Source organism: Podarcis muralis, chromosome 3, assembly GCF_964188315.1.
Source record: "Podarcis muralis chromosome 3, rPodMur119.hap1.1, whole genome shotgun sequence".
In the NCBI taxonomy this organism is placed as follows: domain Eukaryota; kingdom Metazoa; phylum Chordata; class Lepidosauria; order Squamata; family Lacertidae; genus Podarcis; species Podarcis muralis.
Genome location: NC_135657.1, coordinates 30,521,957 through 30,546,497, shown reverse-complemented (window position 1 = coordinate 30,546,497; position 24,541 = coordinate 30,521,957). Strand labels below are relative to the sequence as shown.

The following is a 24,541-nucleotide window of genomic DNA, read 5'->3' as shown; positions in this document are numbered from 1 at the left end:
CTACTGTTAACTGCAGAAGGTGAGGCTTAGAATTATAGAATCATAAGAGTTGGAAGGAATCCCAGGGGTCATCTAGTCCAACCCCCTGCAATGCAGGAATCTCAAAAACCTCCAAGGAAGGATTCCATAACCTCCCAAAGGTGTTCCCTCCGCTCTGACCAAATCACCAAAATCTCTGCCTCATTCTTTGAAAATCACTGGTTTAAATAGCTTCTCTACCTATACCAGCGGTAACCATGTGGTGTCCTCCAGATATTGCTGCACTACAACTCCCAACACCCATAACCATTGGCTGTGCTTGCTAGGGCTCATGGGAGTTGGAGTCGAATATCATCGAGGGCATCACTTTGGGAACCCCTGGCCTATAAGGTAAGTGAATGTTTCCTCTCAAAGGGCAAACAGCTTTGTGAGATGGGTGGGAATTTTAAATCTGGAAAACAGTATAGGGAAAATATGGGGCAGATTCCCACACCACTAGTCCCTGGTCCAGGCCCAGCCCCCCAGCCCTGTACCTTCTTTAAAATGAAGGAAAGCCTGATTGCAGACTTTCCACATCGGTCTGACACTCAGCATATGACCTGGAAGAAGACAATACGTGTGAGCCCCTATCAAGAGCCAGCTTTTTAAGAACTAAATTGGTTTCTATCTGGAAGCTGGTTGGCGCGAATGTGGGTTACTACATTCTTCAGGGCCAGTCCTACCATTAGACAGTGAGGCAATTGGCTCAGACAGCAGATGCTGGAGTAAGAGGTGAGTGGCAGCAAGGTGTTGGTGTGTGGCAGCAAGGTATCTGTGTGTGCTACTCAGCTTTCCCTGCCTTCAAGTGTGGCATATATGGAAAAGTAGGGGTCACCATCTTGAAATGGATGGGGGTGCCATCTTTACCTTCGCCTCATGCAGCAAAATAGCTTAGGCCAGCCCTGGTCTTCCCTACTCTGTTCCCTTTTTTCCTTTCATGTGTAGAGTGTGTATTATTGGACTGGCTCTTCTATACCACTTAGAGGAGCATTTTACTGCTTAATGTCATATTAAATAATAATAAAGATGACAGATGAGCAAAGACCAAGCCAACTGGCATTATCAAAAGCACCTATTAGTAAAGGCTGGCATTTCAAAGGGAGAACCAGCGCCTTCTATAAATTAGCTCCTCTTCCAAGTAGTTTGCTTTTCCTATATTTATGCTTAGATTTTGGGGAAATAATTCACCCACATTGGTAGGAGCCTTTATACAGGGTCTTAAACATGCTTGATCCGTATAGTTTGAGTTTGACCAAACTGTGGGAGGCAGTAGAAGACAGGAATGCCTGGCGTGCTCTGTTCCATGGGGTCACGAAGAGTCGGACACGACTAAACGACTAAACAACAACAAACATGCTTGATGCAAATGCATATATACCAACCTCTCTATGGATGTCAAACACGAATCCTTTTTTAAACATTCAGTTACTTTACAATGAATCATACATATTTTAGTTTATTTTGACATATTTAATAAGTCAAAAAAGTATAAGATTGAGTATTGCCTTAAAACTTGATACTCCAGAACACCCCCAACAGAAGCCATCTCTCTTAAAACAAATTCTGCTGTTTTTCATTACTTTTTCTTATGAATCTGGATTGTAGCTGTTTTATTTGTGCAACTTTAAAAGGACAGCAGATAAGATCTAGGGTCTAAATCTAGCAATGTTGCTCCATGTTTTCTTAAAGAGTTGTGGAGGAAGAAGGACATCACAACCAATTGGGTGGTTATGCATGAATTGTTGTCAAAGTCCCATTTCCTCCTGCTGAGCTTGTTGAGTAGGTCTAGGGCCTTTTAATTTCCATATTTTGCCTTTGCTGATGCTGTTGTGTATACCATAAATGTAAAGCACTCCACATCCTGGCAACTGTAGTTTACCCTTCAAAGAGCTCCAATTCCCAAATGACTACAGCTGTCAGGATTCTTTGGGGGACACCAAGAGTTTTAAACATGCTCTTAAATGTATGGGGTGCATTTTTATAAGTAACGGTGCATTTTTGTATTATTTTGTTTAAGGTGTCTGTTGTTGCTTCACTTTTCTGTGCAATGCTTACAGATTTTTAAAAATATATTAAGCAGTATAAAAATTAAATAACCAATCCATCAAAACCCACCCCAGTGCAGGAATCACAGCTAATCAAATCCTTATATTGGCAGGTGTGTGAAATAATCCACCCTTGTTGGTAGAAGCCTATGCTGGGAGCAACTGTAGTTGCTTTGGAAGATAATAATCAGGTCCAGAATTGGCCTCCACAGTCACCTACGGACTCATTGTTAAAACCTTGTTTATGGAAGACAATCTCTCGGCTACGAGTGATCGCCAAAGAAGAAGAAAGAAGAAGATGCTGGGAACATGTTAGAGATTTTATAGAGCATGCAATCCTTTGGATGCATACTCACTGGACTTTTAATAATACAGTGGTACCTCGGGTTACATACGCTTCAGGTTACAGACTCCACTAACCCAGAAATAGTACCTCAGGTTAAGAACTTTGCTTCAGGATGAGAACAGAAATCGTGCTCCGGCAGCGCAGCAGCAGCAGGAGGCCCCATTAGCTAAAAGTGGTGCTTCAGGTTAAGAACAGTTTCAGGTTAAGAACAGACCTCCAGAACGAATTAAGTACTTAACCCGAGGCACCACTGTATATTCGAAGCACTATCTTTCCCCTCAAATAATTCTGAGCGATGTAGTTCACACCTCTGAGTTACAGTTCCCAGCAACCCTTAAACTACAGTGCCCAGAATTCTTTGGGGGAAAGGAATGTGCTTGGAATGTGTTTTAAAGGTATCCTGGGAGAATAGTTAATTCCAGTGGTCTCTAGCACGCCTCAACTGGCCTTAGGCCGACTTTCTGCAGGAGCCCCAACAGCACCTGAATTTCGCCCTTTGGAATTTGTTGTTCCCTGACTGCCTGGAGAAGCGCACGATTTCCTGTCAGGGCTGCGCAGAGGATCCATTGCCAGGATCCTCGCTGCAGTGTTGACATACAGAGAAAGCGCGGGCCGCTCACCCGGTCCGTCGCCTTCCTTAAAAGTTGGGGCAGTTCTTTTGTGGCAGTGTTAAGCCTTCCTGCCTTGTGCAAACCCACCAGGGTGGGGAGGGGGGCTTTCTTTTCCTGCGACGCCAACTCTAAGCTCTCAGGGAGGATGGGCCCGGAAAGCGGCCGCGCAGTCGACGCGGCTCCCGGACAAGAAAAGAGCGTCTTCTCTGCTAAAAAACACAGAGTCCCCTACAGGCTCGAAAAACAGGCGCCTTTCCTATTTCTACACTTCCAGTTTGCAGAGCGGCGGAAGGATTAACGAGGGGAAGATTCAAGGAAGAGGGCGGCGCCTCTGCCCTGCATTCGCCTTGTGACGAAAGAGGGGGCTGAATGCAGCAAGCGCACGTAGCTAGTCCTCAGGAGGGTCGAGGAGGAGTGACCATGCCTGGAGAGTTAGGCGCACAGGCACCGTTTGGTCGCTTCTCTGAGGGGGCGCTTGGCTTTTGCCACCCTCTTGGGCGGAACTAGTTGGCCACGGGACAGTGGGGGGTGGGAGGAAGCCCTATATTGTTCGTTAGAGGGGAGGGGTCTCTGCCTAGGCGGCTTCTGCCCCTCCCGTTGCTCAGTGGTCGCGTCGGGCCCCTGCTTTGCATCCAGGTGCGTCCAGGTAGGGCAGCGCGAGGCACCTGCTCCGTCGGACTCCTCGCTGGCCCTCGAAGGTGTGCGGGTGGCAGTGGGTGGGCGAGGCGTAAGCTAGGAAACGTCTGGCTTGGAGGGACGCCTTCTCCCCGCCTCTGCCACAGAGTCTCTGCTTGCGGCCATGGTCACCTCCTCTTCACTTTTCTCCCTTCTGTCATGGGACGCAGAGCCCGGGAAGGAATATAGGAAACAACCCAAGGTAAGCTACTATTCCCTCCTTGAGAGACAGCCTTAGTCTCAGGAGGGCCAAATGAGCTAGTGCCTCTGAGCATGTTTAAAGTGTACAGTGGTACCTCAGGTTACAGACGCTTCAGGTTACAGACGCTTCAGGTTACAGATGCTTCAGGTAACAGACTCCGCTGACCCAGAAATAGTACCTCGGGTTAAGAACTTTGCTTCAGGATGAGAACAGAAATCGCACGGCGGCGGCGGGAGGCCCCATTAGCTAAAGTGGTGCTTCAGGTTAAGAACAGTTTCATGTTAAGAACGGACCACCAGAACGAATTAAGTTCTTAACCAGAGGTACCACTGTATTTCCATGTGAAGTTTCACCACCAAACGTGCACATGTGGCGGGAGAGCGAAAGAGCTTAACTCTGAGAGGAATGCCTGAAAGAAATGAAATGAAGAAAGCACCCCTGAATACTGTTGGAGCTCATCCCCCCCCACCATCTGCCTGTGTGCTGGGCTACATATCTGGGATGGGAGCAAGATGCTGCATATTTCCTTAGCACTTGAGCCATACTTCACCTTTTGGTGCCCCTAGTTTGGGGAAGGAACATGGAGGTGTTGGGGGCGTAGTAAAATGCTGTTTAAGAACAGCCTGCTGTTCTAAGCAAGATTTGGTAACCGTACCGTGAAGGGAAATGGCCACAATGATTTAAGCAGAACGCTTCTGCCTTAGATTGCAAAATGCCCATTGGTAAATATAACCTTAAGGATTTCACAACACTCGAATCTTCCAGCGTTCAGCTTCATTGGACGGCCACGAGTTCTAGCATTATACTAGAGAGAGTTATACTACCCCCTTCACCATGCCATGCATAATTTTGTAAAGCTCTATGAAGTCACCTCTTATTTTTTCTCTTAACCTTTTATCTTATCTTTTCTAAAAAGCCCCAAATGCTGCAACCTTTCCTCAGAGGGGAAGTTACTCCATCCTCTTGATCATTTGGGTTGCCCTTTTCTGAACCTTTTCTAACTCTACAATATCCTTTTCGAGGTGAGGGGGAAAGAAATGCACACACTACACAGTATTCCAAATGTAGTTACACTATAGGTTTGTATAGCGGCATTATGATAGCAACAGTTTTATTTTTCAGTTCCCTTCCTACTGATTCGTAGCATGGAATTTGCCTTTTTCTCATCAGCCATGTTAGCCTCTTCATCAAGCTCTCTACTACAACCCCAAGATCTTGTTCCTGGTCACTTGTTTACATTGAATTGAATCTGTCATTTTACTGCCCATTCACTCAGTTGGGAGAGGTCCTTTTGGAGCTCTCCACAATCTCTTTTTTGTTTTAACAATCCTGAGCAATTTAGTATCATCAGCAAATTTGGCCGCCTCACTGCTCACCCCTAACCCGTTTATGAATAAGTTAAAAAGCACAGGTCCCAATACTGATTCTTGGTTGATTCCACTTTCTACATCTCCCCATTCAGAGAACTGTCCATTTATTCCTACTTTGTTTTTCCTGCTGCTTAACCAACTCCTGACCCACAAGAGGACTTGCCTCTTGTTCCATGACTGTTGGAACAGTGCCTTCAGAGTTGTTCTTTTTATATCTAATTTTGCTCCCTCGTAAACAATACCATAGGGACGCGGGTGGCGCTGTGGGTAAAAGCCTCAGTGCCTAGGGCTTGCCGATCGAAAGGTCGGCGGTTCGAATCCCCGCGGCGGGGTGCGCTCCCGTTGTTCGGTCCCAGCGCCTGCCAACCTAGCAGTTCAAAAGCACCCCCGGGTGCAAGTAGATAAATAGGGACCGCTTACTAGCGGGAAGGTAAACGGCGTTCCGTGTGCTGCGCTGGCTCGCCAGATGCAGCTTGTCACGCTGGCCACGTGACCCGGAAGTGTCTCCGGACAGCGCTGGCCCCCGGCCTCTTGAGTGAGATGGGCGCACAACCCTAGAGTCCGTCAAGACTGGCCCGTACGGGCAGGGGTACCTTTACCTTTACCTTTAAACAATACCATACATATCGACCAACCTGGGTTGCTGGATGGACTTCAGGCCAAACGCCAGTACTGTAGTTGTTTAAGTTACTGGTGATTTATTTTGGGTTTTTTTAACCTACATCAGCTGCAAAAGGTGTGGACAGCTGATGAAGTAGAGAGGTTTCTTAACAGACTTCCCTTTAAAATCAACTGTCACTACCCCAAGCTGCTCTTTTTCCCCATTGAGTCAATCACCCATCTCCTACTACCCTCCTTAGAAAAACTCCACCCCACCCTCCCACTATATATAAGGGTCTGATGACTTCTGTTTCAGTGTATCTGAAGAAGTGTGCATGCACATGAAAGCTTATACCAAGAACAAATTTAGTTGTTCTCTAAGGTGCTACTGGACAATTTTTTTATATATATATTTTGACTGCGTCAGACCAACGTGGCTATGTACCTGAATCTTTCCCCATGAGGAAAGTGATGCAAGGACCTGTTATCTTTTTTCTGCATGAGGGAAAAGGCAGTGTTTAGTGTGGTGGTGTTTAGTGAGAGAAAATGTCAGAGGCAAGAAACTGCTCCCTTGTCACCTGATGCCAGTTTCCCACTGAAGCAGATTGCAGACCCTGCAGCTGTTTGGGGCAAAAAGAGAAAGAAAGAAAGAAAGAAAGAAAGAAAGAAAGAAAGAAAGAAAGAAAGAAAGAAAGGTGTGTTAGAGTAAGCAAGGCACAAGGCAGAGTCTGGTCTTTGTCTGTTGTCTGTTGCCTTTGTTTATATAATGTTATTGGTAGAGGCTATTACACTGGTCGACAATAATTCATGTGCATGTAAATATTGGAAAACATTTAATCTATTCTTGTGTGTACTTTAAGCTGTCCCCTCCCCCCCATAGTTCTGTAGGTCTTATCATTTTGTAATTATTTGTCTGCTTTTACTTTTTCATATTTTTTTCTATTGCATGCAGTATCTGTGCCCACACAGGGGAGGGTGGTCATATTTGCTTTCAAGGTTGAGAAGCCTATGTCTCTCCATATGTCGTTGGAGCCTAATTCCCACCATCCCTGGCCCTTGGCCATCCTGGCTGGGTTTGATGAGACAACACCTGGAGTCCAACAACAACTGGAAGGCCACAGGTTCCCTACCTCTGCTCTATGGAAGTTTCTGATCAAAACATGAAAGGCAAGCGAATCTTATCTTGCTGGCTCATCACAGCAAACTGAGAATTGCAGAAGTTAAACTTGCTGGATTGTTCTTTCCTGCTGGCTTCTAAGAGAAGGATGATTTATGCAGCCTTTGGGAGTGTGGATGCATCCGAATGGCTAGAGAACTGAATGTTCTTCTGTAGATGCAGCTTGATACTGAAAGGTCATATTTCAAACCTTTTTGGAGATTGGGAGCAGGGTGTTAATATATGAAACCCCAGCATCTCTATTGTAGACTCTGACACCCAGTAGATTTTGTTTAAACCTGTTATTCAAGCTTTTGTCCAGTGGTTCTTCTTGTCCCCTAAAACAGGAAAATATTAGCCTTCTCTTATTATGCTGAGGACCTAAGTTACTATAGAATCATAGAATCATAGAATCATAGAGTTGGAAGAGACCACAAGGGCCATCGAGTCCAACCCCCTGCCAAGCAGGAAACACCATCAGAGCACTCCTGACATATGGTTGTCAAGCCTCTGCTTAAAGACCTCCAAAGAAGGAGACTCCACCACACTCCTTGGCAGCAAATTCCACTGTTGAACAGCTCTTACTGTCAGGAAGTTCTTCCTAATATTTAGGTGGAATCTTCTTTCTTGTAGTTTGGATCCATTGCTCCGTGTCCGCTTCTCTGGAGCAGCAGAAAACAACCTTTCTCCCTCCTCTATATGACATCCTTATATATATTTGAACATGGCTATCATATCACCCCTTAACCTCCTCTTCTCCAGGCTAAACATGCCCAGCTCCCTTAGCCGTTCCTCATAAGGCATCGTTTCCAGGCCTTTGACCATTTTGGTTGCCCTCCTCTGGACACGTTCCAGTTTGTCAGTGTCCTTCTTGAACTGTGGTGCCCAGAACTGGACACAGTACTCCAGGTGAGGTCTGACCAGAGCAGAATACAGTGGCACTATTACTTCCCTTGATCTAGATGCTATACTCCTATTGATGCAGCCCAGAATTGCATTGGCTTTTTTAGCTGCCGCGTCACACTGTTGGCTCATGTCAAGTTTGTGGTCAACCAAGACTCCTAGATCCTTTTCACATGTACTGCTCTCAAGCCAGGTGTCACCCATCTTGTATTTGTACCTCTCATTTTTTTTGCCCAAGTGCAATACTTTACATTTCTCCCTGTTAAAGTTCATCTTGTTTGTTTTGGCCCAGTTCTCTAATCTGTCAAGGTCGTTTTGAAGTGTGATCCTGTCCTCTGGGGTGTTAGCCACCCCTCCCAGTTTGGTGTCATCTGCAAATTTGATCAGGATGCCCTTGAGTCCATCATCCAAGTCTTTGATAAAGATGTTGAATAAGACCGGGCCCAAGACAGAACCCTGTGGCACCCCACTAGTCACTCTTCTCCAGGATGAAGAGGAACCATTGATGAGCACCCTTTGGGTTCGGTCAGTCAGCCAGTTACTAGCACAGGTTCAAGAGGTTAAGCAGGGTTCAGACCCCTGAGCCACCTTCTCTTATGGACAGCCACCTGAGAGGCACTTGACAGAGGTTGGTGGGGCCAGAGGCAAACGTGGATGGGGGCATGGAAACACTACCTTTGCACAGTGTACTAGCTTCTACACAATCCTCTCTGTCCGCCATCCAAACTAGGCATGATCAGAGTTCAAGGACACATTCCATCTGGACAAAAAGACCAGGGTGCAAAGTGGGTCTGTGAGGAGTGTGGCCTGCAAAGAGTTCTGAGGACCGGACAGATATTTATTTTTTATATTTATTCATCTAATATATTTATATCCCACCTTTCTCCCACATAGGAATCCAAGGCAGCTCACAACATTTAAGAACAACTTTGTAAAATACAAAGTTAATAAAAACACACTACTGAAAAGCAATAATTAAAGCACACCAAAACACGTTAAAATGCTAGCAGTTAAAATGCAGTTTGCCCTAACGGCAGCCCAGTGAGCGGCATTATCTGCTCCTGAATTATCAAAGTCCTGTCAGAATAGGAAGTTGCTAGCCTGCTGGCAGAAGGACAGCAAAGACAATCCAGCCTCTCTTGGGTGGGAATTCCACTAAATGGGAGCAGCCACAGAAAAGGCTCGCTCTCGTTTCACCACCAGCTGTGCTTTTGATGCCTATGGGTCCAAGAGAAGGTGCTCACCTGAGGATCTTAGCACCCAGACAGGGAGATATAGCCTTTCAGGCAGCCTGGGCCCAAGCCATATGGGCCTTCATAGGTCCTGCACATTGAATTGTGCCCAGAAACAGACCAGTAGCAGACCAGAAACAGACCAAGTTTTTTTAACAAGGGAGAAATATGCTCCCTGTAAGTGGCCCCAGTCAGCAGTCCAACTGCAGCAGTCTGGACCAGCTGAAGCTTCTGAACATTTAAAAGTGTTCAGGCAGCCTAATGTAGAGTGTGTTGCAGTAGTCCAGCCAGGACGTAGCTAAGGCCCCTGGGCCTGAAGTTCCCCACTACAGAAATAAATGTACCAGCCTTGCATCCAGATTTCAGTCCTAGCATGGACCTCCAATCCAGTGGTGCGCATGTTCAGTGGCTGGGGCTGTGCATGCCTAATCTCATCAATTAATGATCAGCAGTAATGCTGTATCAGCCCCACCAGCTTTTTGATGTTATGAATGATTTTCAAATGGGTGCAATTCATGTATGTATTTTAGCTAGATTAGGGTGGGTACTACTGCTTTCTCTTTCTAAATCCCAGTGTGCATACATGGCTTTAGAAAGCTCAGGAGAGATAAGTAGTGTCCAAGTAATGAGTACCATTATAGGATTGTCTCTGTTCCTTTCACTGCCTTATACTACAGTAAGTTATAGGCTATTTCCATCCTTGCAGCTTTCCAGGTGGAATGATCGTCTCCACTCTGCATGCTGTTCTGGGGGTTCACCCAACTCCCTTGAATCCTATTTTAGGGTGCACCAGGTGTGTGCTGGGGAGGAGAGTGGGGAATCCCTATAGCAGAAGTCTCTTCCTATGGTGACAGGAGTCCTTAAGTGAATCCTTCCCTTGATCTCATGTTTCCTTGATTTGTGTCCTAAAGTTATACCTTAGCTTACCGTGTATTGATGTGCTTTGCCAATGAATTTAGCTTAAGGGGAACACTTGGACAAGGAGCAGCTGCTGTTCCATTCTGCTTCCATTACAGAGCAAACTGTAATTGAGTAATGTACAGAACGAACTTACTAACCAGAATTTCAACAAGTTACAATAATACAGGTAACATCTTTGCAGCTGATGAAAAAGAAAGACAGTAACTTGTTTCTTTTGGGTGTTCCATATTACATTCTTAAGACAACTTCCTAGTATTGTTCAACGTGTTTATTAAAGGGGAAGTGTTCAGATGGGTTTGTCAGTGAGAACAAGGAACAAGACAAATTCAGTGTCTGAGTAAACCATTCCAGATAGGTATCAGTGTCAGGCAATTTTTATTGCATTATCAATCGGTCAGAATTTTCTCATGCTTTCAAATCACTTCTGTGTTTGTTAGTCAAGGGAAGAGAAAGGATTTTGGTGAAGCCTTGGAATTTTACTCAGCCACATCCCTAGCACTTGGAAGTTCAGCAGGCATTGCTGACTCATTTTCAAGCTTATTTTCTCAACTTTAATGACTGCAATGTTGCTCCTTTAAAATAGAACAGTTTTATTACTGTTTGTAACATTTTTTTCCAGCCCTCCTTATTTTCATACACCACTTAGGGTGGTTTGCAACAATTTGAATGCTTTTTGCTTGAAAACTAGTGTTTTACTCATATGAAAAAATAACTGGATATTTTGTATCACATCTTGTTGTTTGGTTGACCACAATTACTGTAATTGGGTGACAGACCCTAAGTATAAAATACATGTAATCTGGAATAGCTAGACTACCATGAGTGTTCATTGTTGTGTGAGTGTTTTTAATCTCGTCAGCTATTACCTTTCGTGCCACTAATCCTGGATCATCTTCCTTGCATAATATAAATATTTTCTTTTGCAAAGCTAGACAAAAAGCTGCTGTATTCTTAGCTCTTGAAGGCATAGCAACTATCTGATTTCTTTAAACTGTTTAATTTAAGGCTTGGAGCTCAAATCACACCTGCACACAGAGACGGGGCATGTTTGGACTTTAAGTATTTAAAGCCCCAAATATGGGATGTTATCCAATGCAAGAGATGTGCACTAGCAGAACAGAACTTTCCCCTCCTCTCTTCTCCCTTGCAGCCCCCCTATGCTCTGGTGAACTCTCAAAATCAGTTCCAGAGCCGTACACTATCCAGCCTTGAATGACTTGTATGTACTGGGAGTGTGTGTGTAAAACTATGGTGTGCTGGATGCATTCTGACCCTATGTCCTTCACACCAAATTTATTAATCAAGTGTAGAAATTGAAGTTTCCCTTACAATGTATTGCATTCCCCTTTAATGCAATTTTGACGTGCCTTTACTAATAGTGCAGGATCCAGTCCTTTCCAATTCAAACCACCCTCACTCCCAAATGAAATCATCAGCTTGAAGTTTGCTAAATCTCTGGAATATTTTAGATAGGAAACCTATTTGACTCATATTGTGTGCATAAAGTGTCTCTATGGATAGATCCCTTTTAAACATGTCACGTTCCTGTTAAAAAAAGAGAACTGTTCTCTGAGTCACACTGGATTTTTATTTTTTTTTAAATCTCAGAAGGCTGATAGGCATAGGCAAACTCCGGCCCTCCACATGTTTGGGACTGCAATTCCCATCATTCCTAGCTAGCAGGACCAGTGGTCAGGGTTGATGGGAATTGTAGTCCCAAACATCTGGAGGGCCGGAGTTTGCCTATGCCTGCTTTAATACTTTCCTCTTTAGTGGGGAATGAGAATGTAGGGCCTGGCTGGACCTTGACTGTTGCAATGTGAGCTGTGTATTCTTGCCAATATTTGTGGGAGCAGGGCAAATGGCCCTCCTGTTTGCTAGGGGCAGATACGATCCACTGGCTGAAAGGTCACCTATTAACTGGGGGAACCTTAGCCCCACCCAAAGCAGATCTGGCAAGTAGCCGATTCCCTGTATGGAAACAGGAGCAGCAGTGGATCAATATCGGGGTGAGTAATCTGTTTTGGTCAAAGTACTGCATTCCCCTTCTGGGCAAATTTCCATAGGCCACATATCAGTAGTGGGCAGGGCCACAGGCAAAAGTGAGCGGAAAAAATACACCTCTCTTCTCCAGTCAGGCAAAAGTGTGAAGCAGAGCTGGTGAGGGGTGCAACTGGGGGAGGCAGTGTGGCTGGAGAGAGCCTGAAGGGCCAGATTGAGAGGCACAGAGGGCCACATTCATGTCACAAGCCTGGATTTCCCCACTTTGAACTACAGCATAGGATTGTTGTACAGATGGGTAAGATTAGTAGGGGTTGATACTTACCGCACTCCTTAAGCCTTTAGATCAGGCTGGACTATATTTCTGGACAATTAAAAGGTTGCTCTCAGTGGATCTTTGAGATCAGGTTTCTGACTTCTACACTGGCTATTTCTCTTCAGCAAAAGTGCGCACTAATTTACTTGTTCTTTGTTTGAGATTCATTTATAAACACCTGAATCAAACAACTGCTACCTTATTTTTCGCTCCATAAGACGCACCTGACTATAAGACGCACCTAATTTTTAGAGGACGAAAACAAGAAAGCAACACAAAGCCTCTTGAATGAAGAGGCAGGAGCGCTCCCGCTGCGCTCAAGAGGCTTTGCGTGGCTATCCCTGAAGCCAAAACAGCAAGAGGGATCGGTGCGCACTGATCCCTCTTGCTCTTCTGGCTTTTGCGATAGCTGTGCAGCCTCTTCAGGGCAGCGGGATGAAGGCTCCTGCATTCGCTCCATAAGACGCACACACATTTCCCCTTACCTTTTAGGAGGGAAAAAGTGTGTCTTATAGAGCGAAAAATACGGTAAGTGGGTAGAGAGAGAGGGAGGGAGAAAAATCAGTTACATAGATCAGCAACCTTTAAAAACAAGTATATGTAGCTAAATTATGTGCCTGGAAAAGTTTTAGCAGGCATCTAAAACAGGATTGCAAGGGTGCCTGCCTAAGGTTAAAGTTATCACCATAAAACATGCTGTGATATAGCTAAACGGAGCCTTTCCACTACTTAAGAATATGAGCTATATAACTCTATAAATTCTTAAATACTATATGACAGCTTTACTGTTTCAGAAAATAGTACAAGTTACATAGCTCATTTAATTGCTCAATTTGCTCATGATTTGTATGAAGCTATATTAGGAAGGATGGGGACTAAATGTTAATCAGATACAATAACATAAACTGGTGTGTTTGAATATGGCATTTAATTTCTCTACCTCTCCCCCCACCCCATTTTCTGTCTCTGCATTTGCAAGTCACTGAGCAAGATCACGGGCATGTCAAGAACTCAGACCAATTTCAGTAACAAGATCAAGTAGTTATTAGGCAGAATGGTTTTAAATTGTTGTTAATTTTTCTTGCTGGTAATTTTTTTGTATTTTCTTTTTGGTAAACCACTTTGAATCTCACGGGGTGGGGGAAAATAAATTCCCTTCCCCACCCCATGTTTATTTTCTTTTTGGAATAGAAACAGTCTAACTCAGTCTGAGGCACCAAGAATATATGATAATGTTAAGTCTCATTACATCTTTGATATTGGAAAGGATGGCATCGGTATATTGGTTTGGTTATAATATTGTATTTTGGTTGCAAACAGTATTCTGTATTTGCTATAGTTTGTGGTGAGACTGTTTTAAGAATTAGGGACAAGTAATTACTAGTCTGAACCACCCTGAGACCTCTGGGTACAGGGCGGTATATAAATTCAAATAATAATAATAATAATAATAATAATAATAATAATAATGTTTTTGTTTTTTTAACTGAAAAGCATGCTGGAAGGCAAAGATATTGAAGAGAGTAATGGCAGTGGGTTAAGGAGAAGGGGAGGAGGAATACTTAACCCTTTCCCAACTAGCTGCTTTTCTGCTCAAAATTCCCTGCAGCTTCTTTTCCAGATGCACATTTACAAGTGCGGCTTCCTATTTACGCAGCAATTACATTCCGAGGCACAGGGTGCATTAGCAGGATGTGCGTAAGCCCACCCCACCTCGTTCTGCCCCTGCCCCGTCCCCTTGCGGTGCTGAAAACATCATACACATATCGATCATGCACAAATAGGGAGGCGCCTCTACACATCTCAGATCTGCAGGGGAACCAGCTGGGTAGGGAACTATTTTGAGCAGAAGAGCTGTCAGGATAAGTCTTGGTGGGTGCGCATGCACACATCCCCACACTATGGTGCCACTCCTTTGTCCAAAACCCAACCTCCTGAGGCCTCTTTTCTTTTCTTTTTTTACCCATCCCCATTCAGAATTCAGAATGGCCGTGCAAAAAGGACATGTTTGACTCCTGCTGTTGCTTAAGCCATGGAAGATAGAGTTGGTGAAAGGGAAGGAACTGGGCAGACACCCTGTTGCACATGCTTCCCAGCTCTCTGGTGGGGGCAGGGAGGGGGGGCGGTAAAGCTGAAGTCACTGTTGGCTTAGAACAGCTTGATTCTGGTTGTGTCTTGTGCAAGCAGTGCAGGTCAGTTTTTACAAGCTCAGCAGTATGCCCAAGTTCCTCTTTGTGTGCATCTGTGGTTTGTTCAGTGTCGCTAATTTATGGCTCTGTAGAAATGCTTTTGATCACATCTAGATCTTCAGCTTGATGTTTCTGAGCCAAGGTGATAATCCCACCACCACCACCACCAATGTTGTTGGACCATCAGGCCCAACCTCCATGGCTGATGGTCAGGGATGATGGGAATTGTAATCCATCAACATCTGGAGGGCACTGTTGGCTCTCTTTGTTCTTTGAGGCTGTACTCCCACTAATAATATTTTCACTGGGGGACAAGGAATCTTGTATTTCAAGTCTGGTATGAAAGCCTTGCCAAGAACAGCATGTACATTAAGGATGTACATCAAAGGTGAGTGAGTGTTGATGGGCAGCCTCATTCACACAGAGACTGCTGAATCTGTAGGTGGAGGCCTCCTGCTTGCACAAGAAGAAGCCATGTGGATGAGACCCCCATATATATTTGTAACTTGTATATTTGTAAATAAACACAAATATTGCAAAGCACCAACCAGCCTCCAATGACCTCCATCCAAAGAAAACCAAACACAGGTAGTGCTATCATTGGGCTATGCATAATATTAGGTAACAACCAGCATCTTGAATTGTAATTGGATGCACATTGGCAGTCAATGCAGATTTGATGTGACAATATAATATATTTGTCACAGCCTTCCTCACTGTGTTTGCTACTGCATTCTGCACTGGCTGAGGCTTCTGAACAGTCGTTGTGCGCAGGCCCGTGTTCAGTGTGTTGCAGTAGTCTGTCTTCCTTATGTTCCTATTAACTAACAGTTCCTGAGTCACCAGCATCTCCCAGTCAGGGTGGAAGAATATCAGTTAACAGCCTTTACTGAGTTCATGTGTTCAACCTCCATTAACCCATCTGATAGGCATCCAGAAATTGCAGTTGTTAGTGAATCACCTTGTCCATAGTTTCTTTTTAAAATGAGCTTGGGGCAGTAAACTTTTGGGTTTTTTTAATATGATGAGGTTGACAATTTATGCTTTTTAGGCGGTCCTCCTTTTACTTTGCAGCTGATAAGGAGAAAATGTGGCCTTTCAGGTGCCATCTGGGTTACATTTTCCATAATCACTGCATTGGCATGTTGACTGGGGATGAATGGAATTTGCGCATTGGAGAAATGGGAATGCCTGAAGAAAAGAAAAAAAGGAGAGGGAACTTCTGCTGTCAGGTTTTTAATAGCCAAAATGGACAATGAAGTGACTGGTGTGCAATTGGTTTGCCCACACATTCCCCAAAACCCTTCTCCGTGCTGCTGGTGGCTTTGGATTAAACCTGATCTGGGGTTAGAGCCATTCCAATATGCCGTCCAGATTAGCAGTAAAAAAGGCAGGTTGCTCTTTATTTTGTCACAAATATAAACTCTTAAGTGATATCTGTACTGCTTCAAAAGACTGCAAACGTTTCTAGTAATTAAACAACCCAAGCATTTGCCCAGCAGAAAACCTTTTGCAAAAAGCAGTCTGTGCAAGATGCTGGCAGCCCATTCTGTGAATGCAGCACTTCAGTTAATTCCGTATCAATAATTCATGGCACTGGCCTATTTGTTAATTGCTGGCCCATGGCCCAGTTCTCCTCCCTGCTCCCCCTAAAAGCATACATTTATGGGATGGCTTGCAGGGATTTCGGTTCCACAGCAGTTTATGCTTATTAACTTTGAACACAATAATGCTGAAGGGGACAAAAAAAAAATTCCTCCGGTTTTCAGTCATTTATTCCAGCTATAATCTCAATAAACTCTTAAAAAACAAAACTGGCTCTTCCTGTGCTGGCAAACGACAGTGTTCTGCACAAACTATAACATGCCCATTTACATGTTATGAGGAGCCTCATTCTGTAGGTTCATCCCATGATAATGGCTTTAATGTTTAAAGCAGGGGTTGTTGCCGTGGTGTCCTCCTGATGTTGTGAAGGACAACCCCCATCACCCACCTATGCTCAGATCCTGCTTTGGGCATAGGCATCTGGTTGGCTATTGTGAGAACATAGCGCTGGACTACAGGAACCAGGATGACTTCTCTTATGTTCTCAGCATTGAGAAGGCTGGTGGGAGTTTGTAGACTGCAACATCCGGAGGGCACTATGTTTGCTATCCTTGGTTGAAAGGCCCACATCCATATACACAGGATCAAACACAGTGGTGTTTCTTCCACAATTCACATCCTTGGTGGGAAGCTTGTTTCAGTAGCAGGGTCCTCTTAGCCTTTAAACCACTAGCCCAAAGGGTCATCTTGAGCACTGCTGGAATGCTGAAAGCAGTGTTGCCCAACCTGGTGTCTTGCAGATAGCTTGAGCACAGTTGTCCATGCACTGGTGACCTCATGGTTGGATTATTGCAATGGTACTCAGTGTGGGGCTACCCTTGAGGGTTGGTCAGGAGTTTTGCAGCTGCTGCAGAACATGACTAGGTTGCTTGTGGGGACAAACTAACACCAGCATATAAACATCCCGCTTGCATGATTTGCACTGGCTACCAAACTGCTACTGGGACAAGTTCAAGGTGTTGGTATAGTAGTACCTCGGGTTAAGAACCTAATTTGTTCCGGAGGTCCGTTCTTAACCTGAAACTGTTCTTAACCTGAATCACCACTTTAGCTAATGGGGCCTCCTGCTGCTGCCACACCGCGGGAGCACGATTTCTGTTCTCATCCTGAAGCAAAGTTCTTAACCTGAAGCACTATTTCTGGGTTCGCGGAGTCTGTAACCTGAAGCATATGTAACCTGAAGCATATGTAACCTGAGGTACCAGTGTACTAACATACAAGGTCCAGGACCTCTGGAGTGCACAAGGTTGGGCAAGGCTGCTTTAAGCACTCCAGAAGTGTTGCAAGATCATCTCTCCGCGACAATTTAAAGTGCTTCCATGATGCTTTAAGGGTATTTGGTGTGAATGTGGCCATAGCTGCCAATGATTCATTTACTCATCCTTCATTTTTTTTTGATTAATATTCCACTTAATATATATTGGGCTTCTTCTGGCCCAGGCAGTATCACAGGGATAGGAAACATGAAAAGAATAATTTCTCCCAGCAGATTAGGGAAGTAGTACATTGTTAAATCCATCTTTGCACAGTAAAAAGGGCAACCTTAATAGCAAAGGCCATGAGCCTGTAACATTGTGTGGTAGCAGTGCTAATTATTTTCAGTCCTGTTTAATTATTCAGCTCTATATTATCTGTTGCTGGATTTATACCCTGCCATAAACATGTAGCTTGTGCAGGTGAGAAGCTTGTGCAAACAACTCATAATGAACTGAAAAGAGATAACAACTATCATGGGTGTGGGAAGCCCAGGATCCCAACCAACCCTTCCTTATCAGGAAGACATTGAGCCCTTCAGCCTCTTTGTTGTGTTCTTCCCCTCAGCCCAGCTACTGTGCAACAAACTACAGTGGTACCTCGGGTTAAGAACTTAATTCGTTCTGGAGGTCCGTTCTTAACCTGAAACCGTTCTTAACCTGAGGTACCACTTTAGCTAATGGGGCCTCCCACTGCCGCCATGCCGCCGCCATGCAATTTCTGTTCTCATCTTGAAGCAAAGTTCTTAACCCAAGGTACTATTTCTGAAGTCTGTAACCTGAAGCGTCTGCAACCTGAGGTACCACTGTATTGCTACAACTGAAACTGGTAGAAAGAAGTTACTTGCTACTCATGGTCAAGGAGCAGAGTCCTTGCAGGTCCTAAGCTAAAAAATGCATTCCAGCGAGGCAAAAGTGGTGTGTGTGTGGGATACCAGTTGGATAGGCCTGGAGATCTGCATTTGGGCCCTGGCCTGAGGTTCCCCATCCCTGATATATTGGACAAGTGCTCTCCAGCTGTTGATGGACCCCCAGCTCCATCATCTCAGACCGCTGCCTTTGCTGGCTAGGAGTTGGGAGTCCAGCAATATCTTGAAAGCCACTGGTTCCCCCAGCGCCTGAGTTATTGGCTATAGTGACTAAATAGAAGCTCCCATCTTGAGATCTCATCCCTCCAATCATCAACAGCAGAGAGTGCTCTATAAACTTTATACCCTGCTTATTCTGTTTAAATTGCACAGGGGCTTTGATGAGCAAGAACTGTACAAATCCCTTTAAATTAAATAATGAGCTCAGGGGCATGTGGGTGGCCTCTGTTGGAAATAGGCTTTTGAGCTAGAAGAGCCTTTGGTTAGTTCTGGTAAAGCAAACTCTGTGTGCTGTTTAGTCCAGCCTTCTCTAGTCCTGTGTGAATTACAATGCTGTTTTTCTCTCCTCTAGGACAAGAGCACAATGCTTCATGGTCACCTATTATTTCTCATTGGACTGATATTTGCATACAGAGAAATAAATGCAGATCCTCGTTGTGCCGTAACAGGCAGGCTTGTGAAATACGACTGGTGCAACTTCACACAGGTTCCTCCTCTGCCTGAAGGCATTGTTTTACTCTCCCTAAATTTCAATTACATCCAGCAAGTGAATGCCACATCCTTCCCACTGCTGGAGACATTGACGGTTCTGTCACTTGGAAGCCAGCTGGTCTCTCCTGTCACAGTAGGAAAGAATGCTTTTAGGAATTTGCCAAATCTTCATCAACTGGATTTAGCTTACAATAGAATGATTGTGCTGGATCCACAGGCTTTCAGGGGGCTGGGGAAGTTAAGTAACCTTCTGCTATACTATAATGATCTTAACGAATCCATTCTGGAAAAGGATTACTTTATAGATTTGGTCTCTCTGGAATATCTGGATCTTGCATTCAATAAGATCACTAGGCTTCACCCTCACCCTTCATTGAGCAACATGCAAAAGTTAACACTTCTGAACTTGAAATTAAACCGCATTGAAACCATATGTGAGGGAGATCTCTACAGCTTTCAAGGAAAAGCTTTCACATTGTTGAATCTTAATTCTAATGGTTTGTTTAAAGGAGATTCTCAAGACTGGGCAACTTGTGGCAATCCTTTCAAAAACATTGTCTTCGATACGCTGGATGTTGGTGGCAATGGCTGGGGTATAAGAACAACCCAGCAATTCTGTGCAGCTATTCAGGGAACACCACTTGTGGGTTTGAAGATGTCGTCTCACACCATGGGCTCATCATTTGGCTTTAATAACATGCCAGACCCAAACAACAATACATTTGCAGGTCTTGCCCAGAGTGGCCTTCGCCTGCTTAATATTTCACATGGCTTTATCTTTTCTCTTAACCCACGTGTATTTCAATATCTTGGTGATCTGGAATTGCTGGATCTCAACTCAAATAACATAAATAAAATTCAAAAAGAAGCATTCTTTGGTCTCTGGAGCCTACAACACCTAGACCTGTCGTACAATCTGCTGGGAGAACTCTTGGATTACACTTTTGAAGGTCTTCTAAATGTGCGTATTATAGCTCTGCAACACAATCATATTGGGGTGATTGATAGGGCTCCATTTAAAGGCCTGTCAAGCCTTCACACTGTGGACCTCAGCGACAATGCTCTAAAAGTAATCTTAACACTCCCAAGTCTCAGCTATGCTTTTTTAGGTAGCAACCGGATACAGTCTGGAGACCACAGCAAAATCGTGGCTATAAATTCAACATATGTTGACATGGGAGGAAACAGGATGGACAATCTGGGAGACCTCTATGAACTTCTCCGATACCCAGTTACACAGTATATTTTGTTAAGAAATAATCGCTTCTCCTACTGCTACAGGTACAACGATATAGCAGAAGACAACCAGTTGCTCTACTTGGATCTTGGAGACAATATGTTGAAGCTTGTGTGGGAGAGAAGTTTGTGCTTGGATGTGTTCAAGGCGTTGTCCAAGCTTCAGGTCCTGCATCTCAATAATAACTACCTTAGTTTCCTTCCAGAGGGCATCTTTGATGGCCTGGTATCACTGGTTAGGCTTAACTTGGCTTCAAACCTCTTAACTTACATTTCTCACAGTGCTTTTCCTGCGAGCCTCAGGAAACTTGACTTATCCTCGAACCAGCTGCTTTATCCAGATCCTCAGCTCTTTGCAACTCTGGACAATCTGGATATCACCTATAACAGATTTTACTGTAATTGCCTCTTAAGCGACCTAATTGTGTGGCTGAACCAAACCAATGTCACCTTAGCTGGGTCACCAGATGAAAGGTTTTGTTTTGGACCCCCTGATCTTGCTGGCAAAAGCCTTCATGAGTTTAATGTTGATGATTGCAATGAAGACAAGATATTGGAGCCTCTGCAGTTGTCGCTCTTCATTTTTACCACCGTTGCTGTGACAATGTTCCTAACGGTGGTGATTGTTTTTGCTCGCTTTAGAGGAACTTGCTTCATTTGGTATAAGACTGTGGTAAGAGTATTCTTGAAGGAGCAACAGCCAGCGTTGGAGGAAGAGACCTATAGATACGATGCCTACATGTGCTACAGCAGCAAGGATTTTGAGTGGGTCCAGAACTCCTTGATAAGGCACCTAGACCTCCAGTATTCTGATAAAAACAAATTTGCTCTCTGCTTTGAAGAGCGAGATTTCTTGCCAGGAGAGGATCACATCACCAACATTCGTGATGCCATTTGGAACTGTAGGAAGACAATTTGCATTGTGACAAAGCAGTTTCTCAAGGATGGCTGGTGCGTCGAAGCTTTTAATTTTGCTCAGAGTCGGTATTTTTGTGACCTGAAAGACGTCCTCATAATGGTGGTGGCTGGATCACTTTCACAATATCAGCTTATGAAGTATCAACCAGTCAGAGTGTTTTTGCAAAGGGGTCAATACTTGAGGTGGCCCGAAGACCCCCAAGATGTGGAGTGGTTTCTAAATGCACTTTCTCACCAAATACTGAAGAAGAAGGAAGTAAAAAAGAAACAGAAGAAGAAGAAGAAGAAACTCAAGAGGAGGAAATCAAAGACATTGGAAATGAAAGTTATTACCATCTCTTAGTTGGCAATTCTAACTACCAGGCCATTGAAATGGCCGCCAGTCAGAGAAATGTGTCATGCTGTTCCTTAAACACTGAGCCCTAATCCCTCTACATGAGCGAGGCAAATCCTGCACTGAGAAGGCTGTGTGAGCACTCTGGAGATCTTGGTGCCATTTCCTCCTTCACTGCCAAGACTTTCCAAAGATCAGTATGCTGCACCTGATGAATCTTGCACATACCAGACTGAAATTGAAGGAAGTTTGCATGTTTATAGTAACAATTATGTGAGCTCCAACTGTGTAAGCTTTTGTTGGTTGAAGGATTGTTAATCATTGAGTTGCTTAGTTGAGGGGGGGGCGGGATCCACTACTTTGCCCATAGACCTGAAAAAATATTGCCAATTGCATTACTGCCTTAGAGCACAGTGAAGTTCTCAAAGCTCTTTCCTGACCAGTTGTTCACATCAACACAGCCTAATTAGTGTCCAGTCCATTTCTGTTTGTGTACACACCAGTGGGCATTCATGGAACGACGATGTATTTACCCTAAAGAAAGGTGTTCACACCTTGGCTAGAGACGAAATGGCTCAGGGACTCCAATCACTGTGAAGCTGGTTTGGAAAACGACGCATCAAACAATAGTATCTTATAACAAAAGTACGGGATACATATGCATGTTGGATAACATGAATATGCATTAAAAACCTGGCACTGAAAAGCAGTGTGAGTGCACAGCCTTAAACTGAAATATGAGATAGCTACATGTTTTCCATTGTGACTTTTTCATATCTTAACAGAGGTGGTTACTTCTGCTTAAGCCTATCTCCTGCAAAATATCAGTATTGAATCAGTGAAAGATGATGGCCTCTTTGGGCCTTCATTGCCCATCAAATGCGCAATGCGCGGACACCTCCAGTGGGAAAGTGGCATTGTGGTGGCAAACTCCACTCCTCACCAATGTATGTTCATTACAATGTCCATAGGAAATCCCCCCCCCCGATGCATTGTGGAGTTCATTTTGAATCAGGGGTGGAGCCTAGCCTGCCCTGCCCCGCACTAATGTTTGTCATTCGTGGGGAAAAGCAACTAAACAACTCTATATTAGAACTATTTTTATATGTCAACTACCTCAAGGTTTGAACTGGTTTAGAAACCAAGTTCAGCACCTCTGTTAGTATATAGTGTACATAATACAGATTAAAACATACAGTGGTTACAAACACCTCGGGTTACAAACACTTCAGGTTACAGACTCCGCTAACCCGGAAGTAGTACCTCGGGTTAAGAACTTTGCCCCAGGATAAGAACAGAAATTGCGCTGTGGCCGTGCGGCGGCAGCGGGAGGCTTCATTACCTAAAGTGGTACCTCAGGTTAAGAGCGGTTTCAGGTTAAGAACGGACCTCCTGAACGAATTAAGTTCATAACCAGAGGTACCACTGTAGTGACCATTACAAATTCCAGTGCCTGCCTGAATGTATTTCAAACAAACTACCTAAGAGCTTGAAGGACTGCACAGCAGGCAGAGGGACCATGTGACCTTCCAGATGTTGTTTGACTGCAGCTCCCATCATCGCTGACTATTGGCTGTGCAGGCTGGAGCTGATGAGAGCTGAAAGTCCAGCAACATCTGTAGGGCCACAGGTTCCTCGCCCCTCGTGCATACAGAAAGGGAATATTCAAGCAATGTCCTTAGACCTAAAGACATCAGGTTATTGTACATGTGCCTGAATGATTTAAATATTTAGGTTTTTGGTTCAAGGCAGAAATCTTGGGACTGCTGCTTAATGTGAAGTTCTGAAATCGTAAGTGCATAACTGAGTTTAATGACTTCCGGAGATGCTGTGCATCTATAGCTGGTATTAGTTATGCGATTCACAGATGTTCATTACCAGCTTGAAAGGGAATGGAAACTCAGGCTATCAGTCTTCATTTAGTCTCTATGAGAACAAAGGCTTGTCGTGCAGTGGCACCAGTTATTTGGAACACCGTTCCTATTGAAATGAAGCTAGCACCCATGACTCTTGATATTCTATCGCCTGATGGAAACCTTTTTAAGAGACCTAATAACATTCACTGTTGGTAATTTGTTTTGTATTTTATGATCTTGCACTTTTACGATGGTTTATTGATTTTATAGTACACCTTCCTTATATATGGTTTTAATGAGCTGCTGGCTTATGAATGTTATTGGAAGTAAATAAAATGGAATAAATCAGTCTTGCCCTCCTCATATGGTCTCCATAGGTAACCTAGCATTTCTCCCAGGCAAATGAGTGAGCTGGCAGATGACCCTCTTCTAGCAGACCACTGTATTTCTGAGCTGGGCACAAGGAAACACAGACCCCACCCCCAGCCTAGAAGTGGAGGCAGCAGGGGTTGCTTCATTCCTCCTCTGGCAGCCCACTGCATCCCCATTATACTGGGCATAGAAGAGATAAAGTTGCACTCCTTCCCTGCACCACAGCAGCACCCTCTGCTGTGTTTTTATGCCAGATGTCCAGCACAGATATGTAGCATCAGACCATGGAGACATCCAAGCCTCAGCCACAGGCCACTTGTTCTCTAAGCTGAGCTTGCAGGTTCAGCCTTCACACAGAAGTGCAGTGGACTGGTGGTGACCAAGGGCCAGAGCGACCCAGCCCTTCATCACCAGTCCTTTCCTGGATGGAGGAGTTGATGAAGCTCCACCCGTTGCATCCAGCACGGAAGCCGAGCAACCAGAAGCGAGAGGCAAAGAGGTAAAATAATCTATGCCGTGCTGGAGGTGTAAAGGTTTTATACATGGTTGGTGGTTGTAAGAAGGATTGGATGTTTGCTTGGGGAAGAACAAGCAATTTGAGAAGCCTTAGGGGAGAAAGGGTTTTCTGTCCGCTAAGCCGGTGTTGTTCAGTGATGCAAACAGATCTGCTGAAACAAGGTCTGCTCACTCAGTAACTAAGATGAGCATAGCAGCCAGGATATTTAATTCAATAAAGGAAGGAAGGAAGGAAGGAAGGAAGGAAGGAAGGAAGGAAGGAAGGAAGGAAGGAATTCTATTAGGG

At 44.4% G+C, this 24,541-nt stretch overlaps 1 protein-coding gene across 2 annotated transcripts; it reads left to right on the top strand.

Moving 5' to 3' along the window:
* The first annotated feature begins 2,850 nt into the window (after positions 1-2,850).
* TLR5 (toll like receptor 5) lies at positions 2,851-23,730 on the top strand. Of its 2 annotated transcripts, none has more exons than XM_028724564.2 (2): positions 2,851-3,897; positions 18,884-23,730. In XM_028724564.2, exons 1-2 carry the CDS (start codon positions 3,820-3,822, stop codon positions 21,518-21,520), a joined length of 2,715 nt encoding a protein of 904 aa, XP_028580397.2. In that variant the 5' UTR covers positions 2,851-3,819; the 3' UTR covers positions 21,521-23,730. The 2 variants fall into 2 exon arrangements, with proteins under 2 accessions (XP_028580397.2, XP_077781735.1); XM_077925609.1 differs by lacking the exon at positions 2,851-3,897 and adding an exon at positions 12,225-12,378.
* Positions 23,731-24,541: the final 811 nt, after the last annotated feature.

Excerpts from the sequence above, each read along its gene's own strand:
- TLR5 (XM_028724564.2), top strand. The coding sequence starts at position 3,820 with ATGGTCACCTCCTCTTCACTTTTCTCCCTTCTGTCATGGGACGCAGAG. Across the intron at positions 3,898-18,883 it reads AATATAGGAAACAACCCAAG|GACAAGAGCACAATGCTTCA; the intron begins GTAAGCTACTAT and ends TCTCTCCTCTAG.